The 23,627-nt window shown below is 40.9% G+C and overlaps 1 protein-coding gene across 1 annotated transcript in view; it reads left to right on the top strand.

Moving 5' to 3' along the window:
* The window catches only part of CAMK4 (calcium/calmodulin dependent protein kinase IV), a 224,946-nt gene extending 201,620 nt beyond the window's left edge, over positions 1 to 23,326 (top strand). Inside the window, exons 9-12 of the mRNA XM_078447513.2 lie at positions 7,096 to 7,171; positions 11,771 to 11,897; positions 16,678 to 16,830; positions 18,432 to 23,326. Coding sequence (XP_078303639.1) covers positions 7,096 to 7,171; positions 11,771 to 11,897; positions 16,678 to 16,830; positions 18,432 to 18,872 — 797 coding nt within the window. The 3' untranslated portion in view covers positions 18,873 to 23,326. The remainder of the gene's footprint in view (positions 1 to 7,095; positions 7,172 to 11,770; positions 11,898 to 16,677; positions 16,831 to 18,431) is intronic.
* Positions 23,327 to 23,627: the final 301 nt, after the last annotated feature.

Below are 23,627 nucleotides of genomic sequence, written 5' to 3'. Positions count from 1 at the left end.
TCTTTTTTCATTTAATAAATTATTTACTGAGCTCCTACTATGCACCAGGCACTATTCTAGGTGTTAGGGATATAACAATCAATCAAACAAACAAACAAGATCTCTTCTTTAACGGTGGTACATTTTAGTGAGAGAAGGCAAATAATAAAGAGAATGATTGTGTCAATATATAGAAAGGTGATCATTCCTATAGAGTTGGGAAAGAGGATAGAAAGTGTTGGGACAGGCTGACCAGGGAAGGCTTCACTCATGAGGGAGCAGAAGAGCAAAGATTTGGAAGAGGCAGGGAGAGAGCAAGCCATGCAGATTCTATGGAAAGAACATTCCAGGTGGAGGGGACAGAGCACACCAACCCTGAGGCAGGAACACAGCTGGGTGTCTATAGGTTGAAGAAGGACACAGTTGAGTGAAGTGCAATGATAAGGGGAGAAATAATAGGTAGGAGGGGGACCAAAGAGCTCCAGTTGGCAGGATAGAGTTCACATTTACTGAGATAGGGAGGACTTGAGGAGCAACGGGGTTGGAGCTCGTTGATTTTGAGATGCCTGTTAGATATCCAGGTGGAGATGACATGTGGGCAGAGGGTATATATGTTTGAGGTTCAGGAGCAGGGTCATGTCTGTTGATATAAATGGGGGCTCTGTCACCATATAGATGTTATGGAAAGTCATGAGACTCCAGGGAAAAAGAAGAAACAACCCAGACTGATCCTGGGGCAACATCACCAGTAGAGGCCAGAGAGAAGAAACCATGTTTATTATTCATAGAACATCAGATAGTGGAGGAAGCATCACTGGACAGAATTAGGAATTACGAATGGGTGCTGCAAGGCACAGATATGGGGCACAATATACACAACAGTGTTCTAGCATCTAAAGCTATCAGCAGAAGGAGGGACTGCCTCCCTGGCTCGGGAAATGGTCCCAGAGGCTGACTACTGACCCGTGTCTCAGGATTCAGGGGAGCAAGGGGAGAGGAGACAGAGTGTTGCTCATTTCTGCATCACCCAGCAGATACATAGTATTTGACATTCATAATATTACTTCACGGTCTGTCTATATATATTTTATATGTGTAAACTATGTTGAGGATTATGGCAAGCGCTTCATTTAATCCAAGTTAACCAAATATATTCTCACCTGAGACGGCTTATAAAATTGAGTCTGAAGAGATTGTCCTTCCTCCTACTTTTCATGTTCTCTTTGGCTTAGAAACAGCCTTTTAATGTGCTGGTCATCCTTAACTTCTGCGTCCCCATACCATAAATCATTCTCTGTCCTTCCCTCTTTTGTAACTGTAAATGACTACCTAAGGAACAGAACCAGCTGTGCCAGAGAACTCACTGTGCTAAGGACTCAGCTCTATTATTACCCATGTGAGGGCGGAATGCAGGGGAGAAGTGGTCATAGGAAGGGTGACTGATGGCAAGTGGGAAGGAGACTTGCTTAAAATGTATTCTTTGGGCCCTGAACACCCACAGAGTGTTCCATTTAGAATGTTGTCACAGATAGGATATGCACAAAATAAAAATATTTTGAGAGAATTATTAGTGATAATTACAATAAGATTTATAGCTCCATTAGAGAAAAACATGGTATTTGCCATACTTAACAGAGTTCGAAGTCCGTGTCCATCACTTTATATCTGTATCTCCATATCCAAAAGAGACTCTTGCATGATGTTAATATTAGGACGAGTTCAGTTTATTTATTGATACTCCACCTCCTTGTAGAGGCAGCTTTTCAAGAATGAATACCTCTTTGCTGTCCCTGGGCCTGCATCCATCACAGCTTTGAAGTGAGCAGGAGACTCAGTCTGATTAAGATTCGGAACAAATAGTGATTGCTCTAAGATGGGAGGGCTCTGTGGGATCATAGAAAAGTGAATTTCATAGACATAAAACTTTCCCAGGGTAATAAAAATAGGTTGTGTTTATTTTTTCCTCTTCTGAAAGTACTTAGGTGTTCTCAAATACTTGATTTCCTCTTTGGGGTATTATTTAAAAAATAAAAAGTAAGATGGGGAAAATAAACAGGCTATCTTTCTTCACCCATTTATAAGATTTATACAAAGAGAAGTATCATGCAATTCGTGTGGCAAGGAAGACTTATTTAAACAGCTTTAATGAAAAAATACTACGTGAGAGATGGATTGACTGATGTTTGTAGTGTAAAAGATCAAGAGCCCAGGAAAATGGAAAAGATGAGTTAGGTCATGAAGTGTATCCCTTGAGTTTTAAAATATCCTTCAAACTTCTTTCTTGCTCTACACTACAAGTCATAGATACCCAAAGTGACGGAGGCCCCACATGCCTCCTCAGCCCTTCTCAACCTCTCACACCATGGCATGTATGGAATCAGTAGTATTCTGAGAGTCACTGTAGTAAACTGGTAAGGCTGCTCCTAGCCAGAGGCAACTCCTTCTGGAAACATGTCAACTGTATCCCAGTCTGATTCACCCCTTTGTTACAACACTAAGCAAAATGGCGCCGGGACATGACCTGTCTTCTCTGTTGTCAAAGCAAAAATTGCACTTGACAGGGCTTAAATGTTGTGCCCCGTTCTCACCAAATATCTGTGACACCCTGACAAAGGACCACACATGGTACAGGTGCTGAGGAAAGCACAGAGTAGGGTCTGCCCAGCTGCCTGTAGGAAGCTGCCTGGAGTGTATTCTCCTCTGGGTTCCTCACCATGTTAAGAGCAACAAGGGGAGAGAATTTCCAAACACTGCTCTTCTCCTTCTGGTAGATAAATCCCTTCCTCAGTGCTCACTCCTCAGAGGCAAAGTGTAGAGAGACTTCTAGATGCTGAAGACTTGTGCTCTAAAGAAAACTCAATTCAAGACAAGACTGTACAGTGAAAAGCTCCACAGTGGCTCTCCCTCAGCTGTAGGAGGGGGTGGAATTCTGTAAAGTCAGATTCAGGCTTTAAGATGAAAACAGATTTGTTCCTCTGTGTTTTGAATCACTAAAACAAAAGCATAGGAGAGAATTTAAGAACAAATAAACAAACAGAAGCCCTCATGTCCTGGAATCTGTAGTCTGGCCTCTGCCTCACAGGGGCTCATCTCACAGGGACTTCACTGTGCCCAGGGCTGTGCTCCAGCCACACTCAGCTCCTTGGGCACCCTCGCTCCTGCCCGCTCCTGCCAGCCACAAAGTCTCTGCATGTGTGGCAGCTCCACCCAACCCGCTTCACTCTCTTTCCTCAACCACTGCCCTCTCCCCCTTTGCCTGGTTAACTTCTCCAGTCTTTCACATCTCACTTTAAACTTTGCTTTCTCTACTCACCTTCCTTGATCTTTCTCACCAGGTCAGCCCTCTATTGGAGACACCCTCCATCCAAGCACTTACAGTTACCACTTTGTGTTTCTTCATGTGGCTTTCTTGATCAATGCCTACCTCCCCCACCAAACTGTAAGCTCCATGGTGGCAGAGACGTGTTCTCTGGAACTCCCCATTGCTCCCCCAACACCATCTAACATAGTGCCCATCATACAGCAGGTACTTAATAAATAGTTCATGGTTTGTTTAATGAGTGAATGAATGAACATGTGGATTTCACTCATCTTAGTCTCCCTGGGATTTGTCTTTCTCAGAAGAGTTAACAGTAGTTTGAAAAAAGTCTTCTGCTAAAGAATGCCAATGTGTGGTCTTAACTCAATAGGTAGGAAGGAATTGACAAAATGAAGGTGCAATCCATGACCAAAATCATCCCTCTACTTTTCTCCTAGGGCTTTAGAAAAAGAGGGGAAAGTTAGCCTCAGTGGCCCCTGTCAGAGTGTCATAGGGCATACCTCATACTTTTTATGTGGGACCATTTCGAGAACTAGTAACAGTGAGTTTATTTAATAAACTGAAATTCATCCCAGTCTGTAGATGGACCCTCAGTCTCTAGAAGTTTTAATGGTACCATGATCTTATCGAAAAAGCAACACTCTGAGGTCTAAGTGGTATGTTGGTAAATAAATATCATAAAGTTTGAATTTTTAATATAATTTTGATATTCAGTTAAAATTGCTTTTTAAAAAAGTGAAGGCTGGTATCTTGGCAATTCTAAGACCATTTACCACAATTATTCTGTGTTGGAGATTGGAGTATGAGCTCTGTAGCATTTAGCGTTAATGAGCAATAACACGAATGATAAGCTTACGAAGTGGCACAAAACTTGCATCCGCTTAGAAGACATCCAGAGAAATCAATAAAGGATTATTGACTTTTTTAGAGAAGAGGATTCTAAATTATTTTAAACACATTTTTAAAAACTGGATCACACCTTGAAATGATTTTCTCCCTTACTGTATTTTTTTGACTTGTTTGTTTGGGCAGTGAGGTGAAAAGATATGTAGGACACCTGGAAGTGCTTATAGCATTAAAAGGTGGGCTGATGTCTTTTCCTGAACCAAGTTGGAAGTAGTCAAGTATTTCCCTCCTTAATAAAATCACAAATTTGTAGAATCCACCGCAAGGACATTTGATACCTAGGAGACCTGTAGCGCTGGTATGCTGGAGCTTGAAATGTATTCTGGAAAGCTTCTGGCTCTTGGAAAGGGTTCAGACAGATTACAAGAGTATATTCTGCTGGTCCTGAAGTCAAGGTTATGATAACTAGCAACTGTGAAAATATTTAAAGGTTTCTGTGAATGGGATCTGATTGTATCTAGATGCTTAGGGTTTGTTTCACCTAAGTTTTGTATTCTGATTAGTAAATATTATAAATTCTTTTTAAGAGAAATTTATTATGGAGGGCAAAAACATTCTATATTCCTTTTGTCTCAGTTAACCTCACCATGGAAAGTTTAGTGTTTCACACCAGGGGATTGCCCACATTGCAGCCTACCGCCTTACAAGGAACTAAGTTGCCTCTGGAGGGTAAGGTTGCACCCTGTGCTGTGAGGGGAGGTCAGATATTACCAGGTCAGGTAAGAAAACCAGATGCCCTAAAAAGTGGATTCAGAAAGAGTCTTGTTCCATGGTATTCACTTCATTTGGGCCCTTACCTGGGAGCTATCAAGAATGGCCAGAAAAACCACCTGACCTCTGCGACAGGGTGTTCACCTCTGGACAGCACCGAAGGGAGGCTTGAGAGCCCTGGAGCCAATAGGATAGGTACGCCCGGGGCCAGCATACACAGTTGACACTCCGGCAGAGGAACGGGAATTCAGTGGAGTACCTGTCCTCTCTTCTTGCTTAAATTGGCAGTAACAACCCCTCTACTAATATCACAGTGGCTAGTAGCTTCAAACTCAAGAGTACTTGGAAATTAGCTAATCCAATTCACTTAGGTTTTAGAGGTAAAAACGAGTCCCAGAAAATGTAAAGGACTCTCCCCAACAGATTTCTGTATGTCTAAATGTCAGTGTGGGACTTGACAGCACTTCACTGATGGGAAGACCTGAGTGGGGAAGGGCTAATCCTACTAAATGTGAGTGCATTCAGCTCCCTGACTGGAACAGCTCCCAGTGACACAGACAGCACAGCGGCCCTCCTGGAAGAGGCAGCCTGACCAGAGTTTCCTCTGAACCCTGATGAGCAAGGCATTTGCAAGTGGGCGCTCAGTGTTGAGGCCCAAAGGAACCATGTGTGGGGTACAGATTGCCCTGGAAAACGAAAGCTAACCTGAAGGAGTGAATGGTGTTGGCAACGAGCGTGCTTTTTTCTTAATTATGTTAATTAAATTCTAAGAGGAAAATTTTCTAGGAATAATATGCCTATAGATGAGAAAAACTTCCTGGCCCCAGACACCATTCTTTAAAGGGTGCATCTTGCTGAATTGCTGCTTGGAGTGTTACATTGCACACTCTTGTTTCACCGTATGGGCTCTTCATCTCTTGTATTTTATGTAACACAGTTTGTGCAGAGAAGAGAATATCCTGATTGCAAAAGGATGGGGGAGGGGGGTAGTATGGGAAGACATCAGTGGAAAATCCTCTGTGTTCCTTCCTCTAAGTCAAATTCAGAGTTCCAGGAGGATAGCAGCCTTCCAGGGCTCACTTTAATGACCTACTCTGAATATGACATTTTCAGCCTGCAGACCGGGGATCCAGCTCCCTTGCTCTCCTGCCCCCTGCTGGAAGGAGGAGGGTGGTGCCCCCATTCCCAAAGCCTCCCTCAAGGACCTCTCAACATTGATTGGTCAGCTCCTCCCTCAGAGACCCCACTGACATCTACAGCACTTTTGTTCAAAATGGGAACACTGAGGCTATAGGCCACTCTGGGGCTAGAGGCCCGAGCCTTATTTCTGCATGGATTGTAAAACTCTCACTTCTCCTTTTCTTCCTTTGTTAGGCAAACAAATAACACCTCCAATTCTTGGTGCAAGCAGTTGGACGCAGTTAACTCTCCATTTTCACAGCTCTAAGATAATAAAAACAGAAAAGATCTCCTCATTCTATACTACAGGGCCGTTTGACGGCTGAGAAGACCTTCCATTTTCACCATGGTGGGCAGGGCTAATAGGATCAGGCTCATTGTGCACGGAGAAGATCCCTTTCTCAGTTCATAATCCCAAACTGGGGACAGCTGCTCTCTGGGAACCTACATGTAGTTGTCAGTACTAAGACATGTGCCGGGCCCCTTCTAACACCTGTTCCAACCTTCCAGCATAGAGACTTCCCAGTCCTTCCCACTGTCCGCCTAGGTCCCTGCCCTGGTCCCTGCCCTGCATGCTGTCAAATACAGGTTTGCATGGATGCCCCATGCTCCCAAGAAGGTCTAGATCTCAAGGTAGCATAACTTGCATTTTTCCCCTTATTATGCTAAATTTGTGTTCCTTTTCTACCTACAAAGCTCCCTCTGAAGTAAGGGATCTTTTATAGCAGAGATGCAGTTCTGTCTGATTCGAATGAATGTTCTGATGTAGAATATTAAAGTTAATACCTTTATTTTTATGCACCCCAAACACAGAAAGACTTTGATTTCTCCCATTAAAGTAGACATGAGGGTTTGTAGTCTCACACTGGTTTGGGGAGACAAAATTGGTTACAAAACTGTTCTGAACTTTGTGTTAATTAATTTCTTACCTGTTGCTTGTTATTGAGATGTAAATGTTAAATTTAAACTCCCATTTAACACAATATTCATTCTTTCTGCAGCACCTGAAATCCTTAGAGGCTGTGCCTATGGACCTGAGGTGGACATGTGGTCTGTGGGAATAATCACCTACATCTTGTAAGTGAAGAAAAGCAACCTCTATGTGTTCTATTTGCCTTTGCTGTAATATTTTCTAGGTACTGATAGTCCTCATAAAAAGCAAGACTACTTTTTGACTTTTGTAATTTTCTATGACATACTAAATGTAGCCAGTGATAGAATTTTCTGAAAATAAGCATTACTTTTTATTCTATAATTTCCTTAGAACCGGCACTTCTGTCCAGGACTTCTCTCTTTCTCTCTTTTTTTGTAATGTTTATTTATTTATTTTGAGAGAGAGAGGGAGCATGAGCAGGGGAGGGGCAGAGAGAGAGGGAGAGAGGGAAAATCACAAGCAGGCTCTGCACTGTCAGCACAGAGCCCAACACTGGACTCAATCTCATGAACTGTGAACGGAAATCAAGAGTCAGACGCTTAACTGACTGAGCCACCAGGCGCCCCACTGTCCAGGACTTTTCTCGGTCCCATTTTGCGGTGCAGTGTGTAGCAGATTTGGAGAACAATTCATTATTTGATGATAGGAATGAATATGAAACTCAAGTCCATCTATTAAAAACATGCTCTTATTTTACTTATTTGCATCTCATCAAAATACAGTATTAGTATTTAGTTATTAGTTATTTAGTATTTAGTTATTAGTATTGCTTTTTAAAAAGCAAGTGACTATTTAATTTCGTAAACAATTCCAGACTGGTACATTTCTTGTCAGCAATGTTTTTAATGCAATTTGCCTATCAATTTTGTTTTCTATTTGTGTTAGGTCCTCAAGGACCTTGAGTTTAATACCCTAAACTCAGAGAAACCTTTTCTCTGGTAGAAAAAAGTTGGGCTAATCTCTTGCTCTCTGGTATCCCCAACTCCATTCCTGAGCTCCTGGCTATGAATAAACAAAGGGTTTCAGGAAATTTGCCAAAGACATGATGGAATTGCAGAGGAATATGAGGGAGGTAAGCAAGGACAGAGGAGTGTCTGGGAAGACTGCTGAAGAGAGGCTGCAGAAGAAAGGTGTCAGTGAGTTCTGGAGTTTAACTTAAGACAAGCAGATTTGGTTGCCATTTAGAAGACACTACACAGTTACTTGTTGGAACCTATACCATGCAAATCTGTAGAGATTTTGGAAGGTATGAAAGAGAGGATATTAATCGGCTCAGGCTGCCATGACAAAATACTGCAAACTGGGTGGTTTAAACAACAGAATTTTATTTCTCACAGTTTCAGAGGCTGGAAGTCTGAGATCAGAGTGCCAGGAGGTCCAGTCCTGGTGAGAGCTCTCTTCCTGACTTGCAGACACCTGTCCTCTAACTCTTTCCTCACATGGCAGAGAAAGAATGTAAGCTCTTTGGTATCTCTTCTTCTAAGGACGCAAATCACATCATGAAGTTAGCCCACCCTCATGACCACATCAAACCTTAATTACCTCCCAAAGACTCTATCTCCAAATACCATTGCACTGGGGGATTAGGACTTCAACATATGAATTTTAGGGAGACACATTTCAGTCCAGAGCAGAAAGAGGTTTGGGTATTGTTGTTGTTATTGTTGTTTTTGAATTTAATAGTGATCTTAGAAAGTGTAGTATCTGGGTAATAAGGACTAGGAAGAGGGTAACTAGGGTACCCCCAAACAAATTAGTAAACTCTATGTTCACCTGGATATATTCAGTAGTCAGTAGCCAAAACAAAAAAGTTTAATAAGCAACCCATTAAATAGCTGTCTGCTACTGTGTAACGTCAAAAGATAGTTTCAGTGTTGAATTCTTTGTGTATCCAGAATATAGTAAAGGCTTGAAAAGCATTTGGAGAGGTAGAGAAACATAGTTTTTTCTTACGAAAGTGCAAAACTGTTAGGTAATTTTTTTGCCATACTAAGTGCTTAATTCACTAAAACGAATTCCCGAGGCCACATCATGGAACTCCTTCAGCTTACATTTGAGGTCACTTTTATACTCAGGAGACAGTATTGGCTCCTGAATTAGGCAGGTGACATATCACAGTGATGTGAAATAAAAAACTGAACTGCACAAATAATGAATCAGATTTGCCCCTAAAGTATCAGTGTGCCCACCCAATTGCAATTTCATGCTGAAATGTGATGGGGGGCGGGGGGGTGTAAGCATTAAGGTTGTATAGGAACTCAGAGATGGAGGTAGGAAGCTATATCACATTCACCCTGAGAACCTGAAATTTGGAACGAGTAAAACCCCATAATGTGGTCACTGAGCAGGGAAAACGAAGAGGGAAGAATGTGATTGTTGGAGAAACATCATAGCCCTGAAAATAATTTTAAGAGTCTGTCAAAGCCCCTTCCCCTGGTTCACTTAAGGTCATTGATTAGTAGGTGTTGCTTCAAAGTATGCAGTAGTAGCCTGTGACCACCACCACAGCCCTGCAACCAGGACAAGTTCTCCAAGACTGTGCCAGTGGACCTGTGTATCTCCTTTACTATAATTAAAAGTTCCACTGAGCTATTTTGTGCTGTGACCTTGCTATTTTCTAAGGATGACAGTAGACTAGAAATGAAGGCCATTTTGTTATTTCTCACAGAAATTCTGGTCCCTCTACCTTTTACACCTAAATCCTTTGTGCCGTCAGACAAAAGCAACTACTACAATGCTCAGGTCAGAATCAGACTCAGATAAGGCCAGAGATTTGAACTCTGTCCTGCATCTGTCCCACCCTACAGTTCTGCCCAGCAGCCTGGAGCTCCCCTGTATCAGACATTCACATGGTTGGCCTAACCCTAATGTCCTCTGCAACTTCCGTTGTCAGGATTCTCAAATATTTCCATTTCTGAAGGCTTTTTGTAGTGTGTGTGTGTGTGTGTGTGTGTGTGTGTGTGTGTGTGTGTTGTTCTGTGTCACAGTTCTTCCATTTTTGGCATTTTAGGCTGACATGACATAAACTTTTTACTTCTGTCATCAGTGCACAGATTTACAGATATGTTTGAGAAGTAAGAAAGGCATTTGAGTACTGTACCTTCTGAACTGTAATTTTTCTTTCTAGACTTCCAGAAGGGGAAACAGAAGAGTTTCCTAAACCAAGCCTGGAACGTTGACTAATTTCTCCATGACTAACTAACAGTAGGCTATATTTTTCTAGTGTTGTGGCTGGCACTGGAGGGCCAGGCAAGGCTGAGCTGCCCCCTTGTGTGGACGTAGGCTCCCTTCTCTCCTTATGGGGGAGCAGGACTCTCAGTGCAGATGGCTGGCTGCGGTGAGAGAGGACACACTGGTCCGAGCCTCAGCACTGCCAAGCCTTTCTTGTCCTGGCTGGCTCCAGAATATTCAAAAGAGACAAAGACTCCCAATAGAACAGTCCCTGAGCAAAGGACATGACAAAATGCTTTTCCCTAGAAACCCACTGCATTAGAAAGCACTCAAACATTTCATGCTCTGCACCCTCCTGACCAGATTGAAAGAAGAATTTAAGAAAATGTTTTTTAACATGTTCATCCTTTCCCCTCCATTTTTTGTCCAGTGCAACTCATATCCTGGTAGGGACTTGTTTTTATAGTTTCCTCTTGATCCCTAGTGATTTCAGAACCTGTACCCATCCGTGAAGAGTGGAGGGTTTTTTTTTAAATTTTTTTAATATTTTTATTTTTGAGGGAGAGAGAGAGAAAGACCAAGCGCGAGCAGGGAAGGGGCATAGAGAGAGGGAGACACAGAACCCAAAACAGGCCCCAGGCTCTGAGCTGACAGCAGAAAACCAGATGCGGGGCTCAAACTTGTGAACCACAAGATCATGACCTGAGCCGAAGTCAGATGCTTAACCGACTGAGCCACCCAGCTGCCCCTACAGTGGAGGCTTTTGGTGGTCTCTTTTCAGCAACTCACTTTTCCTCTCTCTCTTTAGGATGTTGGAGATGATTTTCTATTTCTTTCCCCCCACTTTTCCCATTCACTTGTATGCTGACCCCCTAGTGGAAAGTGAGGGTGAATGTAGGTCTTCCAGAGATACAGAAGTGAGGGTCACACACAGGGCTGAGGGAGCACCAGCCCATTCATCTCTGTTGGCCCCATGTGTTCACTCTGTCAGGTTTTAAAGGGTCATTTCCTGACAGTAGTCTTAGCTCCTGTCTTTGTTCATCCTGACATCCAAACTGGTGTGGGATGGAAATCTAGTATACTTTACTCATTTCTATGGTGGAATTCAGCGAATAGAGCTGAGGAAAAATGACTGAAAAATCTTTTCTGTCTACCTCTTAATCTGTTTATTCTCAAAATCCTAATTCTTCCACTTTGTAATAAATTGGAACTTCTAATCAGTCCATCTTCTCAATTCCTGCTGAAAAGAAATCCTCAGAAAATCATTAGCATAGTGCCTGTAATAGTGTTAACAATTATTGTTATTGTTTTGTGTCAGAGTTATTGATGTTATTATAAACTCTTTGTAGAAATTCTGAATCGGCTTTGTACCTATTCTTACTTCCAGAGAGCGTGATGTGTATTTACACAGCAAAAGTGAATTATAACGAGGCAGTTCCACACTCGTGCTGAGTAGACTGGTGTTCGTAATGGGAAGCTGTGAAAAGGACAATTCTGAATTACCACAAAAATTTGATGAAATGTATTTAGGCATTTAAAGACATTTTATTCCCTATCTTTTGTCCTTCTAGACTTTGTGGATTTGAACCATTCTATGATGAAAGAGGTGATCAGTTCATGTTCAGGAGAATTCTGAATTGTGAATACTACTTTATCTCCCCCTGGTGGGATGAAGTATCTCTAAATGCCAAGGACTTGGTAAGTGTGATCAAAACAAAACGAAGAACAATCCTCATATTCATTTTTAATTAGTTAATGGGCAGTGTCATTTTTTAAAATTTGCCCCTCTTAATATCTTATTTCTTTATAATTGTATTTTTTATAAAACATATAAAAGGCACACTAATGCATTTTCCTTGTAGATGATGAAAAACAGATATGCCTGACTCATCACCAGCTGAATTATCACAAACTAAAAGTCACTACAGTATTAATTAGTGAGTTTTTACCATCTAGTCAAGGTAAAAACTTGCCTGTGAAGCCAGCTGTTCTGGGTGAATTCAAATATAATTTACACAGAATAATTCCATTTTAACCTGGCTTGCCTAGATTACCTAGATTTGATTATATTTCAAATAAGCATTGCATCTTGAGAGGTTCAAACTTATTAAAATATCCCAGTAGTAACACAAGTCCCATCATGCATCACCAGCATCATAAACAAGTTACACTCTACTGATAATTCATTTTGTTTGGTTTTTTGTTTGTTTTACTTGGGATCTCACTTAAGCTCATATTAAAGTTTGTGTGTATATCGTCACCGGAGATGGCCCACCTATTCTAAAATGAAGGGGATACTAGCATGGGATGAAAGCAGTAACCATCAATGGCTAGAGAAAAACCACCCAGAAATAACTAAAAGCTAACTTTTGAACCACAGAAGGATAGCTCTCCAAGGGATCTTAGAAGTCATCGAATGTTTCCCTCCTTTTAAAGATGAGGGTGCTAAAGCCCAGAGAGGTGAACTGACTGTCCAAGGTCACACAGCTCCCCAGCGGAACAAATGATCCAAGTTTCCAGCCAATGCTCTTTTCCCTCCAAACTTTTTCTCCTTCCCATCCATGTTCTTTCATGGAACAAACCCCCTATAGACCATGACTTTTCAGTGCAGTCAGGCAGAGAGACAGTGTGTGCGATGTGTGGAGGCATCATCCCAACTCTTGGCTCAAGCCAGGCCCCACACACCTGAACACTTCTTGAATCCATCCGCTTCTCCCCACTCCACCACCACTGCCCCTACCAGGCCTGTCCTCTACTGTGACCACTGCCACAACCCCCCTGTGGCCTTCCCACCTCCTCCATGCCCTTTTCAGGTAAGCTCTCCAAGCAGGATCCTGAGGAAGGGCCTAGTAAATAAATCAATTCTGTCACTCTCCTGCTTTGAGGCCCTTAGGAGAAAATCCAAAATCTGTAATGAGATCTACACAGCACCACCTGGCCGGGAACCTGTCACCCTGCCCATGCCACCCATTTCACAGACTGTCCTCTGGTCTGTCTTCACACCAGGGTATCAGACTAACAGCCCCTCGTCAGGGTAGCTCAGCGTGTGGGCCGTTATTCTTTCCTCTGCTTTGTAACGTTCTTCCTCCTATCTTCCAGCCTCTTCCTCCATACTGCCTCTCTCTCACACGTGTGCACATACACACACGTGCACACACACCTCTCGCATGGGTAACTCTTCATGTCAAGCCGCAGCTGCCATTTGACTCCCTCGGGGTAGCTTTGCCGCCCCCCCACCTCCCACTTCAGCAGTCCCTCCTTCCCACACCTGCCTTGTTCCTTCCGCCACTATTATTCCTTTGCCTCCAACTCACGCTTTCATGATGGTTGTTAGTTATATTTACTTGTGGAAAGGTCTTCCTTAATTGGACTGCAAGTTCTGGGAGAGGTCGAGGCATGTGTGCCCAGGTCTTAGTACCACATGGGCATGTAGTGCAGACTCAGTAAATGTGTACTGAATGAAACAATGGATCAGGAAATAGACCATAGATTTTTAAAGTCTGACACACCTGAAGTGCCTCCTTTTTAAAGTGCCCCCTTTCTTACAACCTACAGGTGTGACCTTGGGCTTGTTATCTAATCTCTCTACTTTAGTTTTCTTTTCTGGGATGATACAGTACCTTTGTCTAGATTATTGTGAGACTTAAGGATATATAATGCATGTTAACTAACTACCGTCAACTAACTCATAACAGTTCCTTTACTTTCTTTTCATCTCTAATGAAAATTAAGTGGATAAGAGCATTAGCTGTGATATTCCTTCGTTCGGCTAATTTTTTTAAGTTTATTTATTTTGAAAGACAGCGTGAGTGGGGGAGGGGAAGAGAAAGGAAAGAGAGAATCCCAAGCAGGCTCCACACTGTCTGAGCCAGATGTGGGGCTCAAACCCACAAAACTGCGAGATCATGAACCTGAGCCAAAACCTAGAGCTGGATGCTCAACCAATTGAGCCACCCAGGCACTCCTCAGCTAATTTTTCCTTAATTAATTTATTTTATTTTGAGAGAGAGAGAGAGAGAGAGCACACGTGCACAAGTGGGGGAGGGGCAGAGAGAGAGAATCCCAAGCAGGCTCCACATTGTCAGCGCAGAGCCTGATGCAGGGCTTGAACTCATGGATCGTGAGATCATGACCTGAGCTGACATCAAGAGTTGGATGCTTAACTGACTGAGCCACCCAGGCACCTCCATCCAGCTAAGTCTTACCTTTGAGCTAATAAATTTATGAAACTTCAGAACTAACAGAGTCCTTGAGTGCCACAGCTGTGTACTTACCAGAAGAACCTGCATCTGTTCTGATAACAGCAGGGGAACAGTGCCAACACATGGTGGAGTCAGGTTGTGAGGGGAGCTGTCGGATCAAGGCAAGGCTTTGGGTTTGAATCTTGGCAGGATCACCGGGTCTCTCTGACCTTCAGCAAGTTTAACAATTCAGTGCATCAGTATCTTCAGATGTAAAGATTAATGCTGACATGTGGAATTTGGGGGAACATTCTGAATTTCAGTAAATTCTTTGTGTTTTCATGAGGATGAGGATGGTAATGATGAAGAGGAGGAAAAGGACCATTGAAAAATGGGAGAGAAATAATATTGTGAATTGTTGCTAAGGATTAGGTGCCATTTACATAAAATTATTAGGACATGTATCCCACAGGTTATAGGGGGACTGCAATCAGATTTTTACTTCCTTCTGCACATTCATTTTCCTTAACCACCTGTGCCTCCCACCACCTCCTCTCAGAGTTTTAGCCCAAACAACCTCACATCTCTACCCTCTACAAATTTTGTCTCTTACCCCAAACACACATTTCTTTGCAAATTTTACAGAAAAGAAGTAAAAGGAGAACCAGGTATGTGTTCTTCCTCCTCTCAGAGTTTTAGCCCAAACAACCTCACATCTCTACCCTCTACAAATTTTGTCTCTTACCCCAAACACACACTTCTTTGCAAATTTTACAGAAAAGAAGTAAAAGGAGAACCAGGTATGTGTTCTTCATTTGAGTTGCTGCCTGATTTGTGTTAGCCTGTGTTCAGTTCTTCTTACCTTATCAGAGTTAGGAAGACCTTAGGCCTACGACACCAAAAGCCCCTCATTTGCCACATGCGCAGACTGAAGGCCAGGGGAGTTGACGGACTGCCACGGAGGCGCTGTGGTAGAGTAGCCACAAAATGAGCTCTGAGGTAAGACAGACCTGAGTTTGCACACAGCCTCCACCAATTACAAGTTGTCCGACCTTAGGTAAGGCACTACATCTTTCTGAGCTTCCTCTCATCCCTCATTTATGAATTGGAGCTAATAGTTCCAAGTTGATAAGGTCATTGAAAGAATTATATGAATTTTGAAACATTTTTATATGCACATAAGAGTGTATTTACACAGGAATGAAGGTGGAAATGAGATCATATAAGAAAAGGGCCTAGGAGAATGTCCACAGGGACTCAGTTAGTATGTGGGTCTTTGTCTAGGGTCACAGAAGTAGGCAAGAGATGTAACTGGGCTTGAACATGCCTCCTAACTCCAAATAGTCTCTGTCTCCTTCTAGGTCACCCCTTCTGAGCCCAGGACCAGAGATTATTTTGGTTGTTGATCTCCCTGGCAGTTTATTATCTGCTCATCCTCAGGGGTCAACCTCCAGAATGGTCTGCCATGGGTTGAATTCAGTCCTTTAAACAAATCATGCCCCTAAACCACTGACACCTTTGCTTTGATTCTAAATAGGCTTTTACTCCAGCACTTGGCTTATTCCTTCAAAACCCTGAAGGTATTAGAAAGAATGAACTTTATCACAGAGTCATGGGATAAGAGTAAGGACTATGGTACTGTCCCTTTGATGCCATTTAATCCCCAAGGAAGACATGATGGATGCACGATGATACTATCTCCACTGAGATACAACAAATTCTGAATTCTTTTTTTTTTTAACGTTTTTATTTATTTTTGAGACAGAGAGAGATAGAGCATGAACAGGGGAGGGTCAGAGAGAGAGGGAGACACAGAATCTGAAACAGGCTCCAGGCTCTGAGCTGTCAGCACAGAGCCCGACGCGGGGCTCAAACCCACAAACTGCGAGATCGTGACCTGAGCTGAAGTCGGACACTTAGCCGACTGAGTCACCCAGGCTCCCCAACAAGTTCTGAATTCTAAGTGGTATGAAGTACAGCCTAGAATTATTCAGATGCTGGTTCTCCTTCAGACAGCTTCCAGTCCACAGGCAAGCCAGGACCTGTTTCTTTAACCTCCCTTGGAAAACTGTCTGCAAGTTTAGGCTCTTAGCTGGTACACACCACTGTCTTCTCAGACCCCCTCAGCCGCTGCTACCTGAAGCTATCAGTACAGTGACTACTGACGGCTTAAAAGCTTTTTTTTTTTTTTTTTAATGTATATTTCGTGGTATTGCTAGGAAAATAGAAGTTCACAAGTTGAGGGGCAAGCCATAAAAAAATCTCCCTAAGAAATCTATGGTTCTTTATCATTTCAGGTTAGAAAATTAATTGTTTTGGATCCTAAGAAACGGCTGACTACTTTCCAAGCTCTCCAGCACCCATGGGTCACAGGCAAAGCAGCTAATTTTGTACACATGGATACTGCTCAAAAGAAGCTCCAAGAATTCAATGCCCGACGCAAGCTTAAGGTAAGATTTGTAGATTTGTTTTGTTCTGTTAAAAAAAAAAAATCTCTCTCTTAGCTTGAACTATTAAAGATAATTCCACTATTCTTCATCTAATAATATTATTTATCTCCTATGGTACCAGGGAAAATCCTGCTTTGAAATCCCAACAATGTAAAGCCACTGACAGTCATGTTATTCTCTCTTAAGAATTCATTATTGGGGCACCTGGGTGGCTCAGTCGGTTAAGTGTACAACTTCAGCTCAGGTCATGATCTCGCAGTCCATGAGTTCAAGCCCTGTGTCGGGCTCTTTGCTGATAGCTCAGAGCCTGGAGCCTGCTTCAGATTCTGTGTCTCCCTCTTTCTCTGTCCCTTCCCCACTCATGCTCTCACTCTCTCTCTCTCTCTCTCTCTCTCTCTCCCCCAGAAATAAATAAGCATTAAAAATTTTTTAAAGAATTCATTATTAATAAAGGGAAATGTGTTATATGTTGAGATTTACTCACCAAACACATTATCACTGCTACTCATTTAATTGTGACTGAACTGCTTAAACAGCATTGCTCAGGAAACTGGTACTTATTCAGAAAGTTTTCTTTCTGAATATGTGAAAATTGGGAAACTTTTAAAAACTATAATGTAGTGTAGATAAATTACAATACTTGGTAAAAATTAAAATACAATTAACCTTTGAACAATCCTGGGTTTAGGGGCACTAACCCCTCAACACAGTTGATCTACCTATAACTTTTGGCTCCCCCAAAACTTAATCACTAATAGCCTACTGTTGACTGGTAGCCTTAGAGATTACAGTCAATTAATGCATAGTTTTTATGTTCAATGTTTTATGTACTATATTCTTACAATAATACCTAATTTTTTTCTTAACATTTCGGGTATTTCTAGGCTACATACTTCATCTGTGAGTTTTTTCAAATTGTTGAAAATCTCCAAAAAACTTTTCAATGTATCTATTGAAAAAAATCTGCATGTAAATGGACCCTTGCAATTCAAACGCATGTTGTTCACGTGTCAACTGTAATTCATGTGATACAGAAAACTGTCCAAAATATATCTTTTTATAGAATATACATAGAAGATATATTAGATGCTTTTCTCTTACATAATGGTGTTTAGGACTGACTGTATATCCAGAGAATTTCAGAGAACAGCTGAAGGTCAAAAATAACATTCAATTCAGCCATCACTTACAGGCTGATAAAGACTAAATGAACCTTAAGGGCTCTGTGGTCAAATTGATCTGAAATACTATGGATTAAATAACCTTGACTGAACCTAGGACTTCTCAAACAAACCTAACCATGGAATTCTTTTGTCACATAATACTAGTGTTCCATGAAACAAATACTTTAGGAAACAAAGTCCAAAATATTTGAAAATAGGTTATCCATGGGCAAACATATTTACTCAAGCTTTCACTGGTCCAGATGATTAAATACTCTAGCTTGGGATTAAAGAGATTTTTCTGTTTATGCTCCAAACAAGTTTTCATTCAACCATCTTGGAATAATAAATATGTCTGGAACATGCAAAGCTGAGATGGAGCTCTGATTGGGGATTTTAAGTGCAGGTGACACCTGACACTTCTCTGTTTCTAATCAGGCAGCAGTGAAGGCCGTGGTGGCCTCTTCCCGGCTGGGAAGCGCCAGCAGCAGCCACAGCAGCATCCAAGAGAGCCAGAAGGCCGGCCATGCACCTTCTTCGATTCAGGATGGCAGTGAAGATGTTAAAGCTATCTCAGAAGGAGAGGAAGTTCAAGGAAGTGGGGCCCCAGTGGCAGTTGAGCGGGCAGAGGCTGAGCTGATGAAGGTACAGGCTGTAGAAGAAGTTAAAGATGCTGATATAAGTGCTGCCAAGGCCACCAGTGCGGTGCCCAAAGCACTAGAAGATGGGACAAAGGTGGCTGACCCAGAAATCGAGGAGGGCCTAGTAGAGGAGAAGCTGAAGACCTCGGAGGAAGCAGCAGCCTCCAAACAAGAGCAAGAAAACCCGGCTGTGGTATTTGGAGCTCAGCAGAATGATGTGATCCTGCCAGAGTACTGATTTGGCTTCTTTCCAGTCGGGAGGCCAAATGCGGGCACTTTGTATGTTTTGTCCTTCAGCAAGGAAGATGTGGAAGCATGATCTGCATTATAGTGATTCTGTTTTTTGAGGTGCAAAAAAAAATACATATATATCAGTTGGTAATCCTAACTTCATGCATGTGACTGCTTTATGAAAAAATAGTGTCTTCTGTGGTATGTAATGGATACCTAATGCTGATGAGTTAAATTTGAAATTTTGAGTAAACAACATACATTTTAAAAACATACATTTTCAGGGACCAGTAGCATACATTTGAAGTAACTAGTAACACATTGTTTTTGCTTTGAAAACCTAGCCATCATACATCCTTTGGATTTCTTCACAAGGCAGTAATTCCTTTGGACTGTTGCTCAATATTAGGTAATGCTATAAGACATGTTCCCATGGCATTCACATTATACTTTTCAGTGTGTTCAAACTGTTTACAAGGAGATGGTTATAGGGTGCAGTTTTATGGTACATATAAGAAATCCCACTTACAATGGTAAGAAGTTGAAGCATACTTAAGGGCCATGAAACAAAATGCCCTTAAAGCTTGTGTAGCAAATGCTTTCTAATTTTGTCCTTATTTATGCACACTATATTACTAATAACCAAAAATGTTCTATCACAAAATCCTGCCATTTTACAATCCTGGAGAAAGTATTTTACAGACCTCTGCTGAGAGATATATCCCTTCCTTCCCATGCTAATACAGTTTCTTTCTCATGGACAACTTAAGGTAGGCTAAAGAAACTGAGGGAAGAGAAGGAGCTAAGGCCTAGACCTAAACTAACAAAGGTTGACTGCTTGTCATTTTCAGATACAATTGGATTTATTCATGAGTTTGTACAACTTTAAAGACCGTGACATTTTTATGAATAAACTCTGTATTTACCGAGTTTCAAATATTCAGAAAAATCTACCCCACAGGCTGGTGCCAAAATATCTGAATAGAGTGAGAATAATATTCCATTATAAGATCATCCACTTTACTAGAGTAAGGAAACTTTTGTTTATGAAAGTCCTTTTTCCCTTCAGTTGATGATGAACTAGATACATTGCTTATGAACTAAAGATATTTCAGAAAATCTGGTATATCTTTTTCTCATACTTGGAATAGAAGTGCCCACATCTTACAATGTAGTTTTTTAGTTTCCATGCCAAGAAATTTAGGACAGTGCAACACTTTATTTGCCTTAAAAAACAAAAACAAAAACAAAAACAAAAAGAAACAAAGAAAAAGCACTGATTTCAAATCAGACTCACAAGAAGTTATAACATTAGACCTAATACTTCATTATGATTTTTTTTCAAAATATTTTTCTTTGATTTTTCATATGAACACTTTTCCCTTATAGAAACCACACCTAAATTCCAAGTACATCATATTTCTTTCTAGTTTGAGATGAAGTGAACATTTTTATCAAATTATGCATCACAAATAGGTTTCCTCAGTTTTAAAAAAGGATTATTTTCAGAGACCAAAATATGGACAGTAAAAATGACTGTCACATAAAAATCTTCACCGAAAAAAGATCTTAAATTCTTTGGGCTCTTCCTCAAAACTGTCAAATTGGAAAATGAAATTAAATCTCTGGTTCCTGCGGGCTCCTGGACCTTGGTAGATATTCTGCTTTCCAAGCGCAAACCTTCCTTTACTACTGTTCTCATAAGAAGAAAAGGTAGGACTTCTCGTCATCCGTGGTTTAAGGGCCTGATGGGTCACCGACATGGACAGAGGAAAAAGCCCTTAAAGAGCACATCATCTGGGCTCAGAAGATTATTTTTTGTTTTTAGCTAGTTGAGAGTACTTATTTTCTCCCGTTTCTTTCCTTCCTTCTTTATTCTCTCAGAATTTCCAGGTTAGTAATTATAAAGGGCTCACTCTTTTTAATCTTTAAGAATGCCTTCTTCACTAAGCATTAACATTTCCATTTAAGAAGATCAATTGCCCGGTGAGCTTTTCCTAATGAGACTTAACAGGCAGATAGGGTCGTTGTCCCATATACTGGAAAAGGAAAGAAGAGAGGGAAATGGATCTTACTGGACAGTGGCATTGTTGGAACATCATTAGGCGTTGCCCTTCCGGGTCCCGTCCACCCCCACAGTGTTCCAAGGGAGGGCAGTCATTCTCTGATCCATCACTCAGGCTGACTGTGCTGCCTGTGGCCTGTGTTAACAGGAGCTCCAGCAGTAGCGGATGCGAAAGGCCAGTGTGTGTTTAAGAATTTACCCATTTAAATGAGTACCCATGCCTTTTCCTTGGTGAGTACTTGAGCACCTGAGGGTGATTTCCTCTATTTTTTTTTTTTTTAACCTGTAAATTGCACTTTCTAAAGATTAACGGGAGTTTTAAATTTTGACTGTAAAAGATGAAGTCCTGATGATGCCAAAATAGTGACTAACTTTGTCATTTCAATGCAAAAACAAGTCAGACTTTCACAAAAATTGGTCATTTCAGCCAAAGGATTCAATCTAAGATTTAACAGAAATACAGTCTGTTAGGATAATTAGATTAACCATTTTGAAAGAACAACAAACATTTATCTTCTTTATTTAAAAGAGATCTGTTATCTATCTCAAAGATTAACTTAGCTAGGGGCGCCTGGGTGGCTTAGTCCATTAAGCATCTGACTTCAGCTCAGGTCATGATCTCATGTTCATGAGTTCTAGCCCCACGTTGGACTCTGTGCTGACAGCTGAGAGCCTGGAGCCTGTTTTGAATTCTGTGTCTCCCTCTCTTTTGCCCCTCCCCTGCTCATGCTCTCTCTCTCTCAAAAGTAAACATTAAAAAAAACAACAACCCCACAAAGATTACTTAGCTAAATAATGGTAGACTGTTGTAGAGAGAGCCTTAATTTGACAAACTCTTTCATAATGTTACCTTTAATTAAGACAATATAGTCACAAAGCAAAAACATTAAGGTTATTTTAGCACAGAACAATAAATTCTGTTTTGCATTTTAGAGCTGACAGTTAATACATTATTGATTTTTGTTTCTCAAATAAGTTCAGATACATAGCATGAACTAGACTATTTTACCATGAAGAATTATGGTAATTATTATTTCTCACATTTAAAAAGTCTAGTCAGAATCCCACTGGGTTTTTCAGGCTGTAAGAGCTCATTTGCCCCACAAATACATAAATAAGGGAGAAATTAGAATAACATGGTTGTAGAAGTTATCATCTAGAACAAGTGCTATAATCCCAATGTATAATCAATATGAAAAATTATTGAGATATTTTGAATTTATTATTTTTATATTAAGTTTTAAAAATCAGGAGTATATATATATATGTTATACCTTTAGGACATCAAGTGCTCAATAGCCACACATGACTAGTAGCTAATGTTTTGGAACAAAACTGTTCCAGAGCGCACTTCTAAAGCAAAAATGACACATGAATTTCTATGCTTAGATTTGAGCTGCCTCAGTTTTCCATACTGATGAGTTGGTAGGAGGCCAAAAAGAAAATGTTTCCGAAATGTCACAGACCAAAAAAAGTAAAAACTCTATTGGCCACATCTGCTTAATCATGTACTTCAAAGGAAGATTTCCCATCACGACTTTTAGAGAACAATGCCTTCCTGGTCATTGCAAAATTGTCTGTTTGCCACAGTCCCTCTAATCCCTCTCTGGGCCCTGGAATCTTGACTTCAGGCTCGAGTCTCCTGAGTACTGCCATAACATCAACAGTATTCTTGTGTATGAAACCATGTGTCCCCACTCAGGAGGGACTACACACAGACCCTTAATAGGATTTTTTAAGGCTGGACTGAGGTGGGCATCATTTTGTTACAGGCAAATTTCCTTCTACAAATCACCTGAACATACTAAATTCGTGTGATGAAGATCGTTTGGGGAGGGTGAGGATATCATCCCAGTAACCCCCAAAATAAGAATGACCGTTGGCTGGATCTTTTTAGATTTCCTCAGAACTGTTCAATCAACACTGCCATTATACATGGATTCAAAGACTTAGAATTTTCTTATATACTGCTATTTTAGAATAATCCTCAAAGTTCTATAGCCATGTTGAGTGGCAAACGTAAAAAAGAAAGGAATAGTTTGCCTATTACTGTGACCTCAATTACATAGTATTTAAAACATATTTTGTAATTTAGAATATCTAGCAACCCCTATTTCCAGTTTCACATGCAAGGTAACTGTTGGTGGATTGCCTACAGACCGAAGATTTAGAGAGAGCCATTTTGTTTCATAATTCAGTTTTTATTTCACAGAAGCATCTGGTTGCATTTCAAATTAGAAAAAAAAAAAAGTAAATGCCAGAAAAGGCAAAGAGTAAAATTACTAAGCCATTTATTCTGTTTTAGGATTGTTCTTGCAAAGCAAATGCAAAAACAAACAAACAAACAAAAACCAGAAAGAAAGAAAGAAAGAAAGAAAGAAAGAAAGAAAGAAAGAGAAAGAAAGAACAGAAAAACAAAAGTCAACGAAGTGAATCAGCACTCGGTTTTTCTGGATGAAGGTTAACTCCACGAAAAATTGAAATAAATATACCGAGCAGAGTCAATTACATAATTACAATGCCATTATGTAATTTATTGTCATTGTGGAGTATAGACTGGTTATGTAGGTCTGCTTTAGATGGTGCAAAGTTTCCAGACATAAGAGGATTTGTAATATCCTTACAATCACTGTCTCTTAGGTCATATTCCAATTTCCTCAATGTTCATCACAGATATGTTCCCGATTAGGGTCGTTG

Source organism: Panthera onca, chromosome A1, assembly GCF_046562875.1.
Source record: "Panthera onca isolate mPanOnc1 chromosome A1, mPanOnc1 haplotype 2, whole genome shotgun sequence".
Lineage (NCBI taxonomy): Eukaryota > Metazoa > Chordata > Mammalia > Carnivora > Felidae > Panthera > Panthera onca.
The sequence above is the reverse complement of the archived record's forward strand: the minus strand, read 5'-3'. Positions and strand labels throughout refer to the sequence as shown.